A 20,093-nucleotide genomic window follows, 5' to 3' on the forward strand; every position below is an offset into this window, starting at 1 on the left:
ATGGGGACTTGGAAGGGGGTTAAATTTGAGCACGTGCTGACATACCTAGTGAGCCTCATACAAATCCGATATACCAAACCTTGGAAGGTTACGGAGACTCACAACCTTATTTTGACTGTGCGAGGTAGTTCTTTCCATTTATTTCGCGTGCCTTCCAAATTTCGATTCTTACTTTCTATCGCATGCAGATCTATTCAATCAATGGAATTACCCACTTCGTCACGGCCAAGGAACCACGTTTGCTCGTGCTCTATGCGGAGTCGAGACCTGTTTTACCGTGGCCAAAACCTTCTTACAGACACTTCGGCTGTCCTACGTAGCTGGTAAGTGTTTGTGCAACATGCCAAGCTGCAGAGTCTATGATCGAACAGTCGCGCATACGTGGCCAGCGAGCAAATTATCCTCGAAGCCCACCGGATTCCGACCTACAAAGTTTGCCGAAGCTAACCAGTATAGTGGCGTCTATCGATCACACGAAGCTAGTGCGGGTCTACATACATTTCCTCATCCCTCTAGTTCCATACAAAATGCAGTCTAAGCTCTACGAGCTCAAGTGGGACCTAAAAAAGCCATAACAAATGGGACTATCGATCCCATCGTCTTAGCTTCGACGTATACGTATACTTTCGTGGACATTCCTCCGTTCACTTGCAACAAGCTATGCAAAGAACTATGTCCTAGCTCATGTGAAGAAGTGAGACCGGGTTGATGAGTGCTGTGGTGCAACTAAGTCTAGGGCTGGTCATGGGTTGACCATGGAGGTTTAAGTATTTTGCAGGATGTTACGTATCAAAGAGCTCTCTAGCACTGGAGTATAGAGCTATGGATATGTTCAATTTCATCAACTACACAAGAATTGTCGCCGGCAGCCTCGTGTCTTTTCGGTAGTCTTCACAGATATTGTTTTTTTTTCCCCCAAATCCAGCTAGGTAAGTATATGCGTACAAGACCCATAAAAAGGCCCATTAAATACACCTAGAAACCAAAATAGATTTAAAAGAAACAAGACGCAATCTCCAGGGCTGATCCGCTCGGGCTTGGACCAGTCCATTTTGAGGACACAACTGCGTAATCCCTCATTTCTTGGACAGCGCCAACAGTCTTGGCACTTTTAACTGCAGAAATTACCGACTTGGGCCCTTGGGGCTGCTTATCTTCTGTTTCGCATTTGAATATCGTCTAGTTCTAGGCAGTTTCGTCTGTTTTTTATTGTTTTACTGTCTTCACCTCCTTTTAGCTCTTTTATCTCTTAAGAGCGACTCCGGACCAAGCCCCATTGCCTGGCCGACGATCAACAACAACACAGCTCATCGCGTGCCTCTCCCTCCGTCCAACAACCACCCCTGATTTGGGCAATATCGAACAGATTTTTCTATCGTTACACTTGTTAGATAGATGGGCTGGTAATCGTGTGATTTTGGACAATTAACTACCTCACTCATTCAATGTTGACATATTGTCTGGCATCATGACTGTTCAGGCGAGGAGGGCCTCCGCAGCTTACAAGGCCCCATCACCATATAATCCACGAGATACAGACATCGAAAAGCAACCCGCCACCGGGCGCCACACCTATCACCACCACCAAAGCGATGACCCCGATACTGAAGACGAGTTGCTGGACGATAACAATGTCGCGGAATCCTACCCGCCGCCCATCGTAGCTGGCGGCAGTCTTCGCCGCCCCCAAGCTAGCGTTGGCTTTCGCGTACCCCAGCGGATCATGCGCTGGCTCTGCTTCGCTCTTTTCGCCGCCCTCGTCGTCTTCATCCTCACCCTCTTCCGCTTTACCATCTCCTCCTCCGTCTCACAAGTCGCCGTCGACCTGCCCACGGTCGGCGCCCCGAAGCCGCCACTATGGGAGACCTTTCCGTTCCTCACTCGCTACGAGGGTGGTATCTCTTCCTTGGTTCCGCGCTCTGAAAATATACCCGAGTACCCTGGCGATGGCTCCGAGGACCTGGGTTTGCGGACGGACAGCGACGAGCAGAAGGCGCAGGCGCAGGAGCAGGATGCCAACAAGGTGACCAAGAGGGATATGAGCCCGAACATGTTGAGTAATGTGTTCAATCCTTATCCTGACTACCAATCGCCGGAGTACATAGAAAAACATGGCGAGAAGCGCGAGTGCTTCCTCAATGCGGAAAACACGCTACGGATTCCGTCTATCCAAAGCTACCCCGGAATTCCAAAGGGCTTCCCAGATCCAGCGATAGGTTCGAGCGAGATATTGGGTATTCGGGACGACATGTGCTTTGATCGATTTGGCCGATTGGGTCCATACGGGTTAGGATACGGGGCTAAGAAAGGCGGCATCGGCGCGGGCATGGAGGGCCACCGTGAGGGTGCCGACCGCGTGTGGGAGGATGTCCCGCCGGTCGATTTCCGACAAGTGGATTGGGCTGCTGCGCAACACCGTTGTCACGCGGCTAATCGCCATCGCTTTAACGAGCTGCCGGAGCCGCGTCTCAACCGCTTTGTTTCTATGCCTGTAGGTATTCCTAAGGTGAACATCCCGCCGCCTGTGGAAGACAGCCGCAATGAACCGCCCAAGGTTGGACCTGAGCGTCTGCCGCGCACTGCAGTGGTTATCCGCACATGGCACGACTTTCACTATACCCCAGAGGACATTATGTACATGCGCTCCATCATCTCAGAGCTCTCGCTTCTGTCTGGTGGCGAGTATACTGTTCACTTCTTGGTTCATGTCAAGGATACCCTTTTGCAGATCTGGTCCGATGACGAGACATATCAGCGTGTGCTTGATGAAGCACTACCAGAGGAGTTCCGCGGCATGGGGACTCTCTGGTCCGAGCCACAGATGGCCCTGATGTATGCCGGATTGGAGGAGACCATGACTCGCGGTCTGCCAATCCACGGTGTATACCGCAGCACGTACATGCCTATGCAGTACTTCGCTTTCCAGCATCCTGAGTACGACTACTTCTGGAATTGGGAGATGGATGCGCGTTACACGGGCCATTGGTACCACCTCTTCGACAAGGTCGGCGAATGGGCGAAAAAGCAGCCACGAAAGGGTCTGTGGGAACGCAATGCTCGCTTCTATGTTCCGTCCGTCCACGGCTCCTGGGAAGACTTCCGGCAGATGGTCCGCGTGCAGACCGAAAGCGGTACAAACTCCGCCAACAACATGTGGAGCGCCGTCAAGGGCAACACGCGGAGTGCAATGCACCAACAGGGCGACAAGTCCATCTGGGGCCCTGAGCGCCCCGATGAACAGGATATCTTCGAGGTTGAGGGTGAGGGTATCCCGCCTACGAGCATGGATAAGGACCAGTACCAATGGGGCGTGGGTGAGGAGGCTGACCTAGTCGTGTTCAATCCGCTCTACGACCCCGAGGGCACGACCTGGCTGCTGCGCGACGACGTGACAGGCTACAACAAGGAGAATGGCATGCCACCGCGGCGCACCGCAATCATCACCGCGTCGCGAATCTCCCGCAAACTGCTCATCACCATGCACCGCGAATGCAGCCTCAAGCGCCACAGCATGTTCTCGGAAATGTGGCCCGCCACCACCGCACTTCACCACGGCTTCAAGGCTGTCTTCGTCCCGCACGCCGTCTACGTCGACCGCCGCTGGCCGACCCGCTACCTGGATTCAGTGTTCAATGCCGGTCGCAACGGAGCTTCCGGCGGTGCTCGTACGTCTATCTTCGGCGATCGCGAACACAACTTCCGTGGGACGACCTGGTTCTACTCAGCGGGCTTCTCGCCGAACATCTGGCGCCGCTGGCTTGGCCTTCGCGTCGACAATGACGGCGGTGAACAGCAAGAGCTGGCTGGCGAGGGCCGCATGTGTCTGCCTCCTATGCTGCTACACCCCGTCAAAGAAGTCAATATTATCATTGACGACGGAGAGAAAGTAGAGGACCAGTGAAGAAGGAGGGAGTATATATTTCTCTCAGAATTGGCTTCAATTCGTTTCTTGGGTGTCCCTCACACCCTCTCTTCCTGCCATCTCCAGGATTCATGCACGCTTTGGGGTAGATGCTTATTTGTCTTGCATTGGTTCTCATAATTACTGTATAATGACCCTTCATTCCCCGGTGGCATAACGTCCCCACGTTTTGGATTCCCGTTTCTCAATTTCGGTGCGAAAAAGGCGTTCGCATGGCCTGGATGGCCGGGCTATGGCTCACGATGCATTCTGGATTTTCCCTTGGTGCTTGACCACTTGGTCTAGTCATTAGAGGTGCTAGATTGCGTTCTGCATCGGGAGAATTTTGTTTTTGCTTGACCTGGACTGGATATTTCAGAAGGACGAGACGGACTTCTTCCAGCGAGGGCTATTTTGGTTACGAATTGTTTCTTGCACATAATTTATATTTTTGGTTTTATGATTTATTCGAGTAGAACATGGGATGTCGCTAGAGATACAAATATGCCTATATACAATGCAATTATAACTTCAACCCACTACTTCTACTGGTCAACCCTGGTCGGCACAAAGCAAATATTACACTCATAAACCCCATCCTCGTCAACCCCATATGTAAGACAAGTCCGACACACCCGATGCCCACACTCGGTAACCAAAATCTCCACCCTCTCCCCGTCCTCAACACAAGCATGACAGAAATGCGTCGGAAACCTTAGCGGCGGATTCTGAACCATACGCCGCTCAATCTCGGAAGCGAGTTCCTTTCCCTTCTCGACGCGCGCACGGAGGAGCGCGGCTTTTGTGCGCAGTTTGTTCATGGTAGATTTGTTGAAGGGGTTATCGGCTTCTTCTTCTGACGTCGTCGGGCTTGTGTTGGGCTTGTGCAGGGTAGGAAATGGTTCGGGGACGATCAGGGGTCGGAAGCGTTCGCATATGGGTCTGTCTCGCATGCAATTTCGTTCGAGGTGATAGCGGCGGAGGATTTGCCGGTTAAGGAGGATTGTATAGAATACTATGAACGTTTGCCAGGCGCGCCATTCGGAGACTGGGTCCAAAGGGAGGGGGAGGAGGGTTGAGACTTTGCTGGGGGTTGTTGTCTTGAGGCGTTGGGTTTGGGTTTGAGTTGAAGACATGTTGAAGTTGATTATAATATGTTTTTTTCCCTTCTGTAGTTGAGAGGGGGTTTATAGCGAATAGATCGAAGTATTGGCTTCACAAGCCTAGCTTGGGCTCTTTTGCAGAGAGATGGGAGAATGTAGAAAATTCGCCGGCCACGAGACCCGGCATATCAATAGAGATTATATCGATCTATCCACCCCAGAACCAAATATGCCTCTATCTACATAGCACTGATTGGCTATATCATGACTCCTGTGTCTTCTCGTCCAAGCAATTCTAGATTCGGTGCATAAAGCATTATGTCCAGGTATACCATGGATGTAGCTGAGCGCGAAACGCGGATTCTTTTTCCCTGGCCTGCGATATCGGCAGACATTAGCGTAGACAACCGGTTCCTTGAGGTCTAGATGCTGTCAGGTTCAATATTTGCCATTGAAGTGGCGGAAAAATATCAATTGGGAAGTGACGATTGCATTGGTCTAGAACTATCGAGTCTCTGGGTTTGTTGATATTGAATTTCTTCTATGTTGTCGTGTTTCGCATTATTTTGATTTCTTTCATACATACCAAAGGGATAAGAGAGCAAAGAGAAGAGAAAAAGGGATAATTCTAAAGGCAGATGCTGTCTCAACATGAAATATTTCCAACTCTGTTCCAGAGTCTCCAGTTTTTTTTATCCACTCTGCGATCTCGATGCTTTTCTTCAGCATCACCTCCATCTGCCCGCTCTTGTATGCAGCACAGGTCCATCCTCAGTCTCTTGTGTAGGAATGGGATGTTAACTCCCTATTCTCTGCTCTTCTTACACCCTTATCCTCCAAATTGCCCACCTCGACGCATTCCCAGGATATGACCGAAACCCCCCTGAAATGAAAGGTATACAAATACTCGACCCCAGAACCCGAATCGATACTCTTGGCGGATATCACGTATTCCCCAGGAATAGACACCCCCTCTTTCCTCTGCCGACAGAGCGGCGTCAACTCCCAGACCCGGACAAGTCGATCCGCTGACAGCCTATCCGCTAAGGCCGACCATATCTCAATTCGGGAAGTGGCAATATCAAATCCCACTTCAGTCAAGCGCATGATGAACCGCACATTGTCTTGCCCAGGGTGTTCCCCTCCAGTCGAGCCATGTGTCTCTACACAGACATACTCCCTATCATATGCCGGGCTAGTCGGATACCGCGGGTAAAAGCCTAGAGTCCCAAAAGATGCTTCATGTCCATTAGCACCTGATGTATGAGAGGACTTCCAAGTCCCATGCAGAGCACGAAAAATAGCCGAGGCTGCAGCCTTCTGTGCGGCCTCATGACCAGGGAGAAGAGCGTCGCGCAAAGCACCTAGTGTCCTATCCGCCTCGCTCTCTGTACCTGGAGTTGGGGTATTGCCATAAAGATACCTCGCAGGAACAACAGGTCCAGACCGACCGTCGCCTGCTTCTAGTGCCGAGCGACTAATCTCTAGATCCTTCGCGAACGACTCCATCAATCCGACGTAGTCGCCCATGGGGAACTGACCACGGGCTAGATCCGGGTGTGCCGATCTGAGACGCCGAAGGTTTTGCTTCTGGTCGTCTGTTTTGCAGAGCGCACCGTTATTCTCCTCACTCCATAATTTCCCAAGGAACCTCGCTTGCATCTCCATCACGCCCCAGTACGGGCCGCGGTAGAATCCGACGAATCCGGCATCGGGAATCTCCGAGCGGACGGTGCCTCCCTTGTCGAGAATCAACGGTGAGAAGGGGTCCGTCTTGCAGTATTCAAGCGTCATCAACACTTCATCCGGTAGCAATGATAGGGACTTGTATGGCGTGAACCCGGTGGCCATGACTATCACCGCCACATTGTCTATCGTCTTGGTCTTCCCGTCGGGCCCTTCATACTGAACTGAGGTTTGCTTAATATCTGGATCAGAAATCACAGCAGTCACCCGGCCCATCGATGTCTGAATCGCTCCACACCTGACGAATTCGGCGTAATCATTACCTATGGCGACCCATGGTGGCTGGGTTCTGGATTCCTCGGCACCATGTGGTGCATCCATGTGCGCGTATTTCTCATAATCACTGCCGAGCAAGGTGTGGAAGTAACTGTTTGTTTTGACTGCTTTTTCTTCTGGAATGGGTCCGAGGATGTAGTCTATTGGACCCGGGGGTCGGCGGCCTAGGTCGTACATGGCCAAGTCTAACGGTAAGAAAGATGGACTCCCATCGGGAGACTCGTGTGGGAGATACGTCGGCAAAGCCCAGAACGGTCTTGAATGTATATGATGCACTTTTGTCTCTTGTGTATGTGGGACTCTGTTTGTGGAAGGTGTAGATGAAGATTGCCGGAGAGCCACAGCAGATGCAGCTTCGACGCCTGACATGCTGCCGCCGATGACGACGATCTGGCCCTTCACATCGTTGGATTCATTAGAGAGCGCCTGCTCTCGTTCATAATGGAGCGAAGAGCTATGGATGATTCGGCCTTGGAATTGATCTAGGCCTGGTATGTTTGGAATATACTGCTGGGCAAAGTATCCAGAGGCGATGACAATCACGTCGAAATCTTCAGAAGATATCCCATCCAGTAACCCAGGAGTTTCCTCCGCGCTATATAGTCAGCATCCAGCTCGAGTACAGCGACACGCGAGTGAGCACCAACATACCTTTCCTGAACCCACTGAACATTCCACTTCGGGTCACCTCCACCCCCAACCCTCCGTATAGTTCTTATCACTCTACACCCTAGCCTCAGGACATGAGCTGGAACATACCGCTCTGCATAACAGGCCAGGTATTCTCCAACCTGTCTCGCCTGAGGAAAAATCGGAATATCCGCGTCGGGGATTACCGACTCCCAGGACAGATCTGAAAAAGCGACTGAGAAGCGGCTGAGGTTGGTCCGCATGCGAGGGTCTAGTGTAACCGGGGGGCCATTGGTCTGATTGGGAGAGTGATGGTGACTTGACCACAGACCCCCGACTTCGTTCTGGCTCTCGAAGATGATTGGAGAGAATGTCCCGCTCGGAAAATTATGAAGAAGGGTTTTGGCTGTGACTAGGCCTGAGGGGCCGGCGCCTGTGGAATGCGATGTTAGTGTAAGGTCGGGTATACCATCTGGGTATAGAGTTGTATCCGCGGGGTCTCGACTCTAGAGTCTGGACTCACCGATGATTGCTACTTTCTTGGGTGACATCTTGGGGTTGGATGGGAGGTTTGCAATGTACAAGATCCCTATGTTTTGTTTGTCTGATGTGCTTTTCAATATAACGTTGGAAGTAACAACTCGGCAGACTCGAGCTGTTGTCGCTAGACTTACCCCGCTTATATCCACTTGGGAAACAGCTCGGGTTTCTTTCTTTTCTATATAAACCGTTGACATGTAATCATTTGCATGTCCGGAGTAATCATTTTGAATACGATGTCGTACATTCGAAGTTGTATAACATCGACAATTAGTAACAAGTCTACGATAGTCATCTAGTTAAGCACAATTCGAACCAGCTTCATATCGCCACACCCACAACGGGCGTAATTATAACCCCTTAATTCAAATATGTATACATCGATGTACCTTGTACATCTCTTTCAAGTTCCAATACGCCAAAAGGCGGAGCTTAAGGCTCTCGGCGTGCATACCAGCAAATCATGACGTTAACGCCAAGCATAACCCCAGCAACCAGGGTTCGTGAATTCCCTCATGGAGCAACCACGACCGGACAGTTTCCTGGCCCCCGAAAAAAAATGCAACTTGAGCGCCAGGACTGAATTTCCCATATTGGACGCGTGCTGTAGGGTGGCGTAAGAGTTCGACAAAAGGTCGAGAAAAAGACTAGCGGAACTCTATCGTATTCGCATCGCTCGTGCTCATGCTGGTGCTCGTTCCATATCGGTTTGTGTGCAGATGGTACTTTCAGACTCAGGAGACTCGCCGTAGCCATTCAGTAACTTGGATATTGGGCGAGTGTAGATTGGGCCTGTATGCCTCGTCGCATTCTTGTTCGGTGACCAAGGTATCGACATTTCTCTCGGTCAAGGGGACTCTGTGGTGGTTCTTTGTTCGGAGGAGTTCCTTTTCCGCGAAGGAGGATGGCGCCAGCTTTGAGAGTGTGTCTCGGAGGCGTTTGATGCCACTGGGGAAGGATCGCGGTATTTGAGGTGGACCAAATGGGTTGTCGGATCTCCATGGGTAGTCGGAAGTCACGGACTGGACGTGCTTCTTAGGAGACAGTGTTCTCGTCATTGCTTGCGACGTTGGGAGGTTGAGGGAGTTCGCTGTAAATGATTTGAGTTGGAAGGAGTAGGGATTTTGGTCAAGTACGATATAAGCAATTATTATTTCTGGCCTTGTAGCTAATTCCGCGGGACCCGCGGTGTTGCCCCGTCGTAGTATCATCGGATCCCTGGTTGTCTATGCTGGTCATTCATCACGTAGTAGTAGTTCGCTAGTCGCCATACTTCCCCCACAAATGTGTCGTGGGTCATGATCGGCGGATGCAGATCAACTTAGGCTGATCAACTATGTACTATTGGGGCTCACCGGTTAGTATTTGACACACAAACAATGGCTGTACAATAAATATCTGGCGAACGTACTACGTCATGGAGATGCCGATCAAGGCATAGTTTTGTAGACTGTCCCAGGGAAGAGTCGCAGAGATGGTGTTTTCTGACGAATAGGAATTGAATAAATGAATACATAAACCGTCTAGGGTCATAAGGCGTGGAAAGTGTAATATAAATCTAGCATATACCAGTATACTACTTCATGTTCAATTCTCAATCGCTACTTAATAAGTAAATCGGAAACTGGGATGATCATCCCCAGCATTCTCCAGCTCCTCCCTGGGCCAATGGTAACGGTGATCTCTCTTGCCCTGCTCACGCAGCCGATTTTCACGGTATACATAACCAAAGAACACAATACACGCCACACCTCCGATCCATATCATCCCTAGACTAACACCGAACCCAGTTCTATAAGTCGGAGCCTCAGAGTCAAAGAAGACATTGCTAGCGACCAGACCGCCACAGTTACCAAAGCCGATCTGCATGGCCGAGGCGATAGATTGCTTGTAATGCCCAGCCATGTTGTTACTCACCCAGCCCAACAAGATCGGCTGCGCCATGTATCCTCCACCGGTGATCGCGTATATGGCGAAGTATCGGGCAGCGACTGGCACCAACTCCTGACAGATGAGAATAACGTACCCAATTGTGGCGATGACGCATCCCAACATGGTAAATGCGAATCGATGGCGGAGTCGGTCGCTGATGAAGGCTGTAGCTAGTGCGATTGCTGTCGCGACGAGGTAGATGGGAATACTCATCACTTGAGCTCGGACAGATGTCCAGCCGAGCTGTCGGAGGATGGTCGGGGCGAAGAATGATGTTGCATAGCCTGTATTGACGATTCCAAAGTACATAATAGCACTGAAAGCGACTAATTGTTAGTGGAAAGCTATGTAATATCGGCACTCAAGCTTACCCAAGATAGATCTTCACATCTGAGAATGTCCGCTTGATGGCCGGCTTGTCGAAGCGATTCATTTGCGCTTCGCCGCGGTCGTCCGATAGGCGCCGAAGTAGCAAAGCACGCTCTTCCTCATTCAGGAAAGTAGATGTTTCGGGCCAATCGACGATGAGGAATTTGGCAGCAATTCCAGTGAATACTGTAAGTAAACCTTCAATGATGAAGATCCAGCGCCAGCCGCTGTATCCTCCGACACCATCCATCTGAGCTATTCCATAGGCAAGAAGCTAGGAGAATGATTTAGTGTAGAATCAACTCATCATGTAGGCAATACATACTCCACTGACTGCGCCAGCCAGAATGCTTGCGCTGAAGAAAATATTGAATCGCCATTGCAACTCGTGGCGCTTGTAATACATAGCAATCAAGTAGATGCAGCCTGCATAATATTAGTACTTGTGTTATCAAGTCAGGGATCAACTATCCAACCTGGCATCAATCCAGCCTCAAACAAGCCCAGCAAGAATCGACATGCAACGAGGCCACCAAAGCTCTTTACCACACCTTGACATGTGGTAACAACACCTGATATCATCGAGGTCAGCCCATGTTCCTTGATCCTATATCGGTTCAAACATACCCCAACAGAGCATGATCCCGCTCAACCACCAAGATGGCGGTACCTTTTTCAAGAAGAGATTGCTAGGAACTTCGAAAAGGATATAGGGAATGAAGAAGATAAAGAGGGCGATGTTGTAATCATGTCCCTCCATCCCCAGATCTTTCTCGAGACCCTGAATCCGCGCGTTACCGATATTGATCCGATCAAGAAAGGCAAGTAGGAATAAAAACATGAGAATGGGAACGACATGGATATCGAGCTTCCGTAGCAGTCGTTTCTCTGCGGCTGGATCTATGTCCGGCACGGAAACCGCGGACTTGACATCCTCAACCGTCTCCTGGTATATTTTCTTCTGCTCCATTTTGGATATTTCAGATGAACCTCAAATTGACACAAGCGGCCACCAGGATAATCCAAAATATGGTAGAGCAATAGCCCCTTTTATATACGTTTAGTGCCAGTCGATATACCATCGCATCTGGGGAAATCCGGGGAATCCGGGGCCCCGCACTACAAGCCCGCACCGCGATGTTGTGTTGATTCATTCCGCGTTCTTTGATCGCTGTCGGTATTTGATTCCGCCCCTAGGAATGCCAAGAATCCCCGGCTTGGTGTGTAGCTTCGTGCCTGGCATGTTGCCCGCCGGGTACCTGGTCTATAGTCACTGAGTATGTATTTGATCGCAGGTTTGTTGATGGCTAGGCACTTGCGAACCTATTCACTTGGTCAGAGGGTTATAGCTCGAGGTCTTGATATTGCATATATCCAAAGCCATAGTCCAGGAGCGGGGTATACATTTGCAATTTACGATTTGGGGTGGCGTTGAAATATAAAGTTCGTGGCCAGTGAAGCCGACCCTATTTATGATGACGGAATGGAACCGCATCATGCCGCATAGAGGGCTCTTGAATACGATCGCTCGATAGTTGGAATAACCGATATCAATATAGCCGAATATCGAATTCAAATCTAAGCTAAGGTGGCTAGAATTGGGCCTTATCATGCTGACCCTCTCACGAGCCGACATTCTTGCGAATAGTTGGCTCCAATGAGAACACCTGCTTATCCGCTGCAACATCCTTGTAGACTATGTCCCAGCGTTCTTGGAGCTCCCGAGGTGTTTCCCATGCGTTTTCAGGGTCTCGCAGCCAGAGTCGCAACAAATGACGCCTAATGTAGCCATGCCGTTAGCACATCCATACAGCAATAATGTATACGAACGAAAAGAACATACTCTTTACCAGGCTCATCTTTAAATCCATTCCGCGCATGGAAAATGCTAAGATTGTTCACATACTGCACATCACCTTTCTGGAAATCCAGAGTGGCACTGTGCTTTGCCGCCAAGAAGTGCAAAGCGTCGAGCGCCTCAGCTTGCGCCTCGGTGATAGGTGGGATATCCTTCGATCGAGGCTGAGCCAGGAATCCGGTGAAGTATCGTCTTGCGTATTGAATCAGAACCCTCTCGGGGGTAGTGGCAGTGGCTGGTTGGTGGTATAGAAGTGGGCGGAGGCTGTAGGGCCTGGCTGGGTTATTGAAACTAAACAGTGTTAATTTTAAGTCTGCTTCCTTGGTGCTTGGTAATCCTTACCCATCTACTGGCCAATCCTGGGACAGAGTGTGAATGAGATCAGGTCTTTCCTTGGCCAGGATGTTATACACATTCCAGCTGCTAGCAAGATAGCTTTCTCCTCCCTCTGCGGCGCGGTTCAGACAGAGGAGTGAGATTATATCGCCAGCATCAGTGTGGAAAACTTGCTTGTCAGACGTGTTTGACGGGGCTCCGATAAGCTTCTTGTCGGTCGTGCTAGTGAGGTCTTTGATATGGGATATCACGGGCGAGTTGCCATCCGCCAGTCGAGCTTCTTGCTGCCGTCCTCGAATATTACCGATGTGGGAAGATACACCGGCATATATGATGATATTGTCTTCCCGGGAATAATTATCGATGCGCAACCCCCGGAGAACGACGAATCCTCGACCGGTGTGGATCTCCTTCGAAAGGTCTCGAAGGACAGGCCGCAGGGTAGGTAGAGGAAAATTCGACTGATTAATATGTCCCGAGGAAAGACCAAGAGCTGTTAAATCAGCAATGGGAACTTAATACTGTGGTCAAAAGATTACTTACATTTGAAGCTCTTCAAAGCAGCGTCGAGTTCATCCAGCTGATCATCGCTCAACTGATAAACCCAATCATCCCGCTTCTCGACGTCTTTTCCTTCCCAGACTAGTGACGATATCAGCTTCTGTGGGAAGCCTGCAGGCAAAGTGGACTGCAGGTCCTCAGTCTCCTTTCGCCGACGAGTACGCTCCTTGTACTTTTCATAATCAGGATGATACTGAATATCGGGCTGGGTGGCCACAGTGATAGTCTGAACAGCGGACATATTTGTTATGCAGAAGAGAAATAACAGATGTCAGATGAAAGATCCTTGGACAGGTTTATCTTTGGTCACTCGGAGTGTGGTCACGACATCAACCCCGCAAAGCGCGAGATAAGTCGAACAACACAGGAGAGCCTTACAGCTAATTACCAACTTCAATCGCGTCAATATTCGCAATTATCCGGAAGTGACATCCATTTCAGATTCTTATTTTGACCTTTCTGTCTGTCAATATATAATCATAGGGAGAAATGGGTTCGATTTGAAACATTAATTTGAAATATAATGATCCAGTGTGGTGTAAAGGTCGGATTATGATTATCCCACCTTAACCAATGTATACAGGATGTCTGACAGTTGCTCATGTCTTTTCAAAGTCGTTGAATCAATATAGAGACCATCAAGCTTGTATTGCGGAAGGGATTGCGGGCCGGAGGCTTGGGACTTGAGGAATTAAGTGAAGAATAAAGCGGTGCTATTAGGCCTCTTGCATCTAGTAGAATTATGTTAAATCAGGAAGCTGATAATATATATTTCTCGCCTTCTTCCATTAGATCGTTCATTCACCAAAAACCGTGGTAGTAGATCATAATCATCTCTAATTTTATTTGCTCAAAGATATATATTAAGCAGAAAGGTAACAGATAAAACGAGATTCGTGAATCGCGCTCGGCGCGCTTGCATTAGAGACTGCTCGTAACATTTTCAAATATCAACACCTAAGTGATCGCATATAGATAAATTAACCTAGTTCCGAGTATGCTCAACAGCAACAGCACCAGGCTGCTTGCTTTCTTCGTGGCTCATCTGAACCCCCTTCTGGTGTGCCATCACCTCCTCTCCCCGAGCAACATGGTTAGCACCGCCAAATAGAATATCAATCTCCTCAAGGGGAACCTGCTTGGTCTCCGGAATAAGGAACCAAACGAAGACGGCAAGTAGGAAGTTAATACCGGCAAACATGTAGAAGGCATAGAAGCCCTCGTTGTCGAGGAAAAGAGGGAAGAATTGCTGCACGATGGCGTTGGCGATGTTCTGAGTCTGCGATGCCATACCTACGGCCTGTGCGCGAACGTTCATTGAGAAAATCTCAGACGTCCAGATCCATACTGTTGCGCCCCAAGATGGTTTGTCTGAAAATGATGTTAGTGAAGTTCCGTTTGCTGGGAAATGGTAAGTAGAAGGAACTTACAGAATAAGATGAACAAGAACAGAAGGAACACAATCGATATACCGACAGGCTCCGACTTGGCTCCATTGGCAAGTTGTGGTGTTTCTGTTTCGACGGCGGAGACAATGATCATGCACAGACCCATGCCGATACCACCGACAATCAAGAGGAACTTTCTCCCGAATCGATCAACAATCCAGACGGCGTTCAGGGTGAAGAAAATTCCAAAGGTGGCGTTCAGAGCGTTGATCAGAGCAATCTGACTGTCGCTGGTAAACACCTTCTGGTAGATCTTGGTAGAGTATGAGTTGAGTGAGCCTTGTCCGGTGATCTGTTGGCCGGCATTGAGAACCAGAGCTAGACCCATGCGCTTGCGGAGAGACTTGTCTTTCCAGAGAGCCGAGTAATTGCTAGAGATAGCTTCCTTCTCGTATTCGATAGCCTCACGAATCTCCAGCAGCTCTTGCTCGACTTCCTCCTCGGTATCACGAACTCTTCGGAGAGCTTCACGGGCCTTCTCGATGTTGTTTCCTCTCCGGATATACCTAGTAATGGTCAGAATTGCTCGGGCCAATCGAAATCGCCAACATGGACTTACCAACGAGGGCTACCGGGGATAGTCGGCAGGAGGGCAAGGATCAAAATAGGAACCAAAAGCTGGAAAATAACAACCAATCTCCAGTCCCACTCACCCAGCTGGGGAACATTTTTAGTGCAGGCAAAGTTGATCCAGAAGCAGATGAACGATCCAACAGAGTAGAACATCTGCCAGAAAGTCATGATCTTACCACGGATCTCTGGCGGAGCCAATTCACCAATGTAGATAGGGCCCGCAGCTGCAAAACAAGCTGTCAGTCCCCGTCATTGAAACCACAGGATCAACAAGACTTACTCAATGCGATACCCTGGCCAATACCAATAATGCATCTACCGGCAAGGAAGCAGGCAAGATCGTGGTGAGGAGCGAAGGTTTGCATAAAGGTGGCAATAATGACCAAAATACAGCCAATGCCCATTCCAAGTTTGCGGCCCAGGAAGTCTGCACACGGGCCTCCCAGGAAGAAACCACCAAAGATAGCACCGACCGTGTATGCTGTATTAATTGAGCCGATTGTCGACGCATTTGGGTGGTTCATCCAAGCGAGCCAGTTCTTGGAACCCTGGACTGAGTTGAATACAGATGCATCGTAGCCGTAGAGTACCATACATGATGCTGCAACGCAAGAGATGTACCTAGGAAATTAGATTAGGGTATGTTCGGCGGATTATATGACTGTGCACCAACCAATTGTACGCTCTCTTACGGGTCATTGAAAAAGTCATTCTGATGATGGCCTGTCTGTTCTAACAATGTGATTTGAGATATAGAACCACACTGCAATATATTTTCAACTTCTGTGGGCAGTGACAGACGAACAACTGTTGCCCTTAGTGTGAGAGAACAGTTAAGGAGGAGCTACATTCCAGGGGGTACCTGAGTGGGCGAAGGCTGCAGCTATATAAGAAAGTACAAGAAGCGATCAGGGCGCGTTCCGGGGGTAGAAAATACAACCCCAGTCCATGTGAGCAGGTGGATCAGACCATCCCCAGAATCAACAAACCCCGGATGTGCCAAGAGTGCTTTTGGCATTTGGATAACGGGGAGCCCTCGGCTCCAGGATCGCTGAGTGGTGGGTATCTGGGGTCAATGGCACAAGGGCAACGCATATACCACGCCTAGTCGATTTCTCATTGGCTTTGAAAATTCTCACATGTGCGGGCCGGACCTGGGGTAATGGACATCTGGGGTTCGAGGATATTTTCAAGCTTTTGTTCCGGCGAGATGAAGTTGGGGAGTTTTCCACGAATAGGCGGGCTGGACGACAGTGGCTTAGGAGAAAGTCAAGTCCACCAATAGGGGAAATGGTAAAGGACAGTATATTTAAGGCAAAAAGGGCGCTAAAATAAACAAGTAGGAGATACGGGGTACATAATAAGCGACTGCCCAGGTAGTTAGACTTCTGGGGTTCTTTTAGGCTGGAGATAGGGCTGACTTTATCCTTATAAAGAGACGTGGAGCCGGGGCAACCTTTTCTTATGTTCTGCTGATAATACATTCTTTGGCATCTCTATTTACAGAGTTTCACTAGAGATAGATTGCTGTATAGTCTTCCAATTAGAGAATAGGCTAAAAATGTGAATCCAAGCTAACAAGGCTCTAATAATAGGCTAAAGACACTCTGGCAAAGGAAGCATGACTTGAGTACTCCGTAGAAAGATTCATAGAAGAGCTTTGGGGAAGCCCTACGGAGTAATATATGTTAAATTGCTTTTCTGTAAGAACAGACCAATCTGCCTTCTATGGATAATCACCTAGGAGCTGCACGCGCATATCTGCATGTATAAAACCTGATCGAACTATCAATGTAACATATCAAGATATTTCCATTTCCTCCTTTCACTTCTAGAGTTAAGTATCAGTCCGAAACATTCGCAATTCCTCTCACTTTCGCCTGTAAGTATACATATCACGTGATCTCGTGATTTTTCACAACGCGATCCGCGACAGCGAAGGTCCCACTGGTATAACAGTCTCAAGCTTTATTTTTCTTTGAACATATTTTCTTTTGTCTGAATTTGCTGTGACCTACCTAGATATATGATCCCGGCACTCTACCTAATCCAGCCAGTTCTGTTATTTTGACTACAAGCAATGCCACCCCGCAAATCGAAGAAAAAGCAGACGCGACTTGCCTTTGCTGCTTCAGCCGCTTCGCCTTCGGCGGATGCGAGTCCGGAGAGTAGCCGATATGCAACACTTACATATGATCACCCAAGCTTGGGCACGTACCGTCCTCCAAAGTCTCTCAACAGCGAGTCGGGGACTTCGCCCGCGAGCAAACGTCCGAAGCTCCCCGCCAAGACGAGGTCTAAGGATAAACCCACAAGTACGGTGATGATCTATATCCTCAATGCTACCAGAAAACTAAGATGCAAAAGACGAACTGTTCGTAGAGAAATCGAGCCATGAATCCTTAGACGAAACAATCATCCCCGCCTCCCAGAAGAGGAAGCAAGTCGCGCCACCCGACAACCTCGACCCGGTAAATCTCGATGACGCCCAAGATTCGAAGAATTCCCGCTCGCGAAAATCACAACAATCCTTGGAATGCTCAAGGACAGATAGCGAGAGCACAAATGGTTCTGATTCGGAGGAGCTTTCCCGGCCGCGCCGATCACTCAAGCGAAGGGCCCCAAGCTCACCGATTGACTCCAGCGACTCAGATGAGCCAGTAGCCTCTTCGGCCCCCAACCGGCGTAGGTCTACCCGAGGTGGCCATTCTTCAAGCTCGCCTGTTATACTCAGCGGTGATGATTCAAACGAGTCAGTGGCTCCTTCGACCGCCAAGAGGCGCAGGGTAGCAAGGCCAGCCGTAGTTTCAGAAAGTGATGAAGTTGACTCGGACGAACCATTGGCCTCCTCGCCAGTGAAGAGGCTCCGACGTGGAAAAGCGAAAGAAAGTCCCCAAGCCCCCCACACCCCCAGGCACATCTCGCAGCAGGCCAGACTTGATATTGCAGAGGATTTGGAGGACCTTCAGGATTCGGGTAGGAACCAATTAGCGTACGAGGCTCGTTTATTTATGCTGATGCAATCATGCGTAGTTGTTAAGAAAAATCGAACTCGCGGCCGGAATGTCGAATCTGCCCGAGACAAAAGAATGAAGCACCTCGAAGCTTTGCGCCGCAGACGGGCTGGTATGAAAGATGAGGAAGAGGAACAAGAAGATGAGGAAGACGACGATGATGAAGAAGAATCCGATCCAGATGTGCAGGAGATTAAACAACCCTCTGTTCGTAGCCTCTGGCGACATGACGACGGTGACAGCGACATAGAATCAGCCATTGACCCCAACGAGAACCTCGATCGGTACGAAGATGACTTTGTCCTAGAAGATGAGGCGAACGACCTTGGCGTTCCCACCGAGGAGCTCCCCTTCGAGTTTACCCGACATGCATATAAGCAGCCGAAGGAATACTTCCGCGACGTCATCGGCTGGATGGTGCAAAACAAACTGAACCCGGCCTTCCCTCGCTCTGACGACATGTACAAGATGGCATTCATGAAGCTGGAAGATGAAGTCAAGGGTCGGGCCGGTTCACAGCTGATTTCTTCAGTTTGGAACCCCAGTTTCATATATGCCCTCCAGGCCCGGCCGCACATGGAGGTCGATACCTTTCCTACAGAGGATAACCATCCCTGCGATGCTTGCAGGCGCTCTGGGCATCCCGCGTCTCGAGAGATGAAACTCTACGGAAAGGCGTATTCCCTGCAAACGTTAGAGCCACTGGAAGATGACAGCGATGAGGATTCCAATAACGACGACGATGGCAATGATCGGGACCGGGATGGCCATGTCATTCCTCCTGAGAATGTCCGGTACTACCTAGGAAAGTAGGTTTTGTCTTCAGACACCCATTCGATCGAGTCCCCCTCTAACTGTTTCTTTTGTTTCAACAGACAATGTAATGCGAGAGCGCAGCTCACCCACACCCTTACTCACTGGCGCTACCATCTCAATGAATGGGTCATCGACTTCCTGGAGCGTACAGGCCACATGGATGCCGACGAGATCCTCCGACGAAATGATATGAGCGTCAAGCGTAAGACGCGAAATGCAAATGATGTCCTTGACAGCATGACTGGAAGTGGTGAAGTCGATAAGTTGTGGCGTGACTTCCACATTAAACTCAAGTCTGCCCGCGAGAAAGAGGTATGTTCTTGTAGTGGGGTCTCGGTGCTTGATGCTAATCGGGTCTGTCCTTCATTTAGTCTATCTACGGATGATGAGATGATCATATCCAAGAACAAGTTCGAGGGTCAGTATTTGTCCTCGAATGGCTTTATCATGAATTTTCATGAAGTCTGAACCTTGTCACTACATAGTTTTGTGGCATCGCTTTTCTTTTGCGAAGTTTCTCCGGTGCTCCTTTCACAATGATACCCTTTTTTTCTTTCTTTCTTTGCACATTTCTAGTCAGGTATGTCTAGCTAGCCTACCAAAAAGTACCTGCAGGTTCAGCCAGCTATCTCAAGAAACTATATTCGCCAAGAGCCTACTGAGTATCTATCTCCAATGCAGTTTTAGGTATTCGTAGGCCTGTAAGTATGGCTGGGATTACAAATTGCGAAGATAACCAAACCCATCCGTTTTCATTACCTGGACATGCACATGGGGAGAGAAAAAAAAAGGTGTATAGGAAAACAGGAAGAAAGATGATTGGGGTTGTACAAATACATGCATGCATAAGCTGCCGGAGCCAAAATGTCAGAAAGCATGAGAGATGCGAGGAGAGAAAAAAGGGAAAAAAAAAACAAGAAGTATAACAAAGATCCGAACAAGTCAAAACAAGACACGAATCGGGAAACCAACTCTTTCCGAGTGCTTGTA

General features: G+C 49.3%; 7 protein-coding genes across 7 annotated transcripts; 2 read left to right on the forward strand and 5 right to left on the reverse strand.

Annotated features, from left to right (window-relative positions):
• Positions 1 to 1,468: 1,468 nt before the first annotated feature.
• LCP9604111_2143 (DUF3405 domain-containing protein) lies at positions 1,469 to 3,901 on the forward strand (the record flags this gene model as incomplete). The annotated part of the gene is made up of 1 exon (XM_039069588.1): positions 1,469 to 3,901. One exon carries the CDS (start codon positions 1,469 to 1,471, stop codon positions 3,899 to 3,901), a length of 2,433 nt encoding a protein of 810 aa, XP_038932270.1.
• Positions 3,902 to 4,446: 545 nt separating this feature from the next.
• LCP9604111_2144 (uncharacterized protein) lies at positions 4,447 to 8,207 on the reverse strand (the record flags this gene model as incomplete). The annotated part of the gene is made up of 4 exons (XM_039069589.1): positions 4,447 to 4,982; positions 5,937 to 7,621; positions 7,678 to 8,089; positions 8,180 to 8,207. 4 exons carry the CDS (start codon positions 8,205 to 8,207, stop codon positions 4,447 to 4,449), a joined length of 2,661 nt encoding a protein of 886 aa, XP_038932271.1.
• A 723-nt stretch (positions 8,208 to 8,930) lies between these two features.
• On the reverse strand, positions 8,931 to 9,254 carry LCP9604111_2145 (uncharacterized protein; the record flags this gene model as incomplete). The annotated part of the gene is made up of 1 exon (XM_039069590.1): positions 8,931 to 9,254. The coding sequence occupies one exon, from the start codon at positions 9,252 to 9,254 to the stop codon at positions 8,931 to 8,933; it is 324 nt and encodes a 107-aa protein (XP_038932272.1).
• Positions 9,255 to 9,801: 547 nt separating this feature from the next.
• On the reverse strand, positions 9,802 to 11,467 carry LCP9604111_2146 (allantoate permease family MFS transporter; the record flags this gene model as incomplete). The annotated part of the gene is made up of 5 exons (XM_039069591.1): positions 9,802 to 10,444; positions 10,500 to 10,771; positions 10,823 to 10,923; positions 10,974 to 11,069; positions 11,125 to 11,467. 5 exons carry the CDS (start codon positions 11,465 to 11,467, stop codon positions 9,802 to 9,804), a joined length of 1,455 nt encoding a protein of 484 aa, XP_038932273.1.
• Positions 11,468 to 11,616: 149 nt separating this feature from the next.
• LCP9604111_2147 (TauD/TfdA family dioxygenase) lies at positions 11,617 to 13,493 on the reverse strand (the record flags this gene model as incomplete). The annotated part of the gene is made up of 7 exons (XM_039069592.1): positions 11,617 to 11,761; positions 11,821 to 11,827; positions 11,902 to 11,963; positions 12,124 to 12,276; positions 12,341 to 12,646; positions 12,698 to 13,184; positions 13,235 to 13,493. The coding sequence occupies 7 exons, from the start codon at positions 13,491 to 13,493 to the stop codon at positions 11,617 to 11,619; spliced, it is 1,419 nt and encodes a 472-aa protein (XP_038932274.1).
• A 744-nt stretch (positions 13,494 to 14,237) lies between these two features.
• LCP9604111_2148 (putative MFS sugar transporter) lies at positions 14,238 to 15,984 on the reverse strand (the record flags this gene model as incomplete). The annotated part of the gene is made up of 5 exons (XM_039069593.1): positions 14,238 to 14,623; positions 14,683 to 15,206; positions 15,260 to 15,497; positions 15,554 to 15,894; positions 15,947 to 15,984. The coding sequence occupies 5 exons, from the start codon at positions 15,982 to 15,984 to the stop codon at positions 14,238 to 14,240; spliced, it is 1,527 nt and encodes a 508-aa protein (XP_038932275.1).
• Positions 15,985 to 17,353: 1,369 nt separating this feature from the next.
• Positions 17,354 to 19,489, forward strand: LCP9604111_2149 (uncharacterized protein; the record flags this gene model as incomplete). Its single annotated transcript, XM_039069594.1, has 5 exons — positions 17,354 to 17,588; positions 17,641 to 18,249; positions 18,307 to 19,096; positions 19,163 to 19,415; positions 19,475 to 19,489. The coding sequence occupies 5 exons, from the start codon at positions 17,354 to 17,356 to the stop codon at positions 19,487 to 19,489; spliced, it is 1,902 nt and encodes a 633-aa protein (XP_038932276.1).
• Positions 19,490 to 20,093: the final 604 nt, after the last annotated feature.

The sequence above is a fragment of the Penicillium roqueforti genome, assembly GCF_015533775.1.
Source record: "Penicillium roqueforti strain LCP96 04111 chromosome Unknown scaffold_02, whole genome shotgun sequence".
Taxonomy (NCBI): Eukaryota; Fungi; Ascomycota; class Eurotiomycetes; order Eurotiales; family Aspergillaceae; genus Penicillium; species Penicillium roqueforti.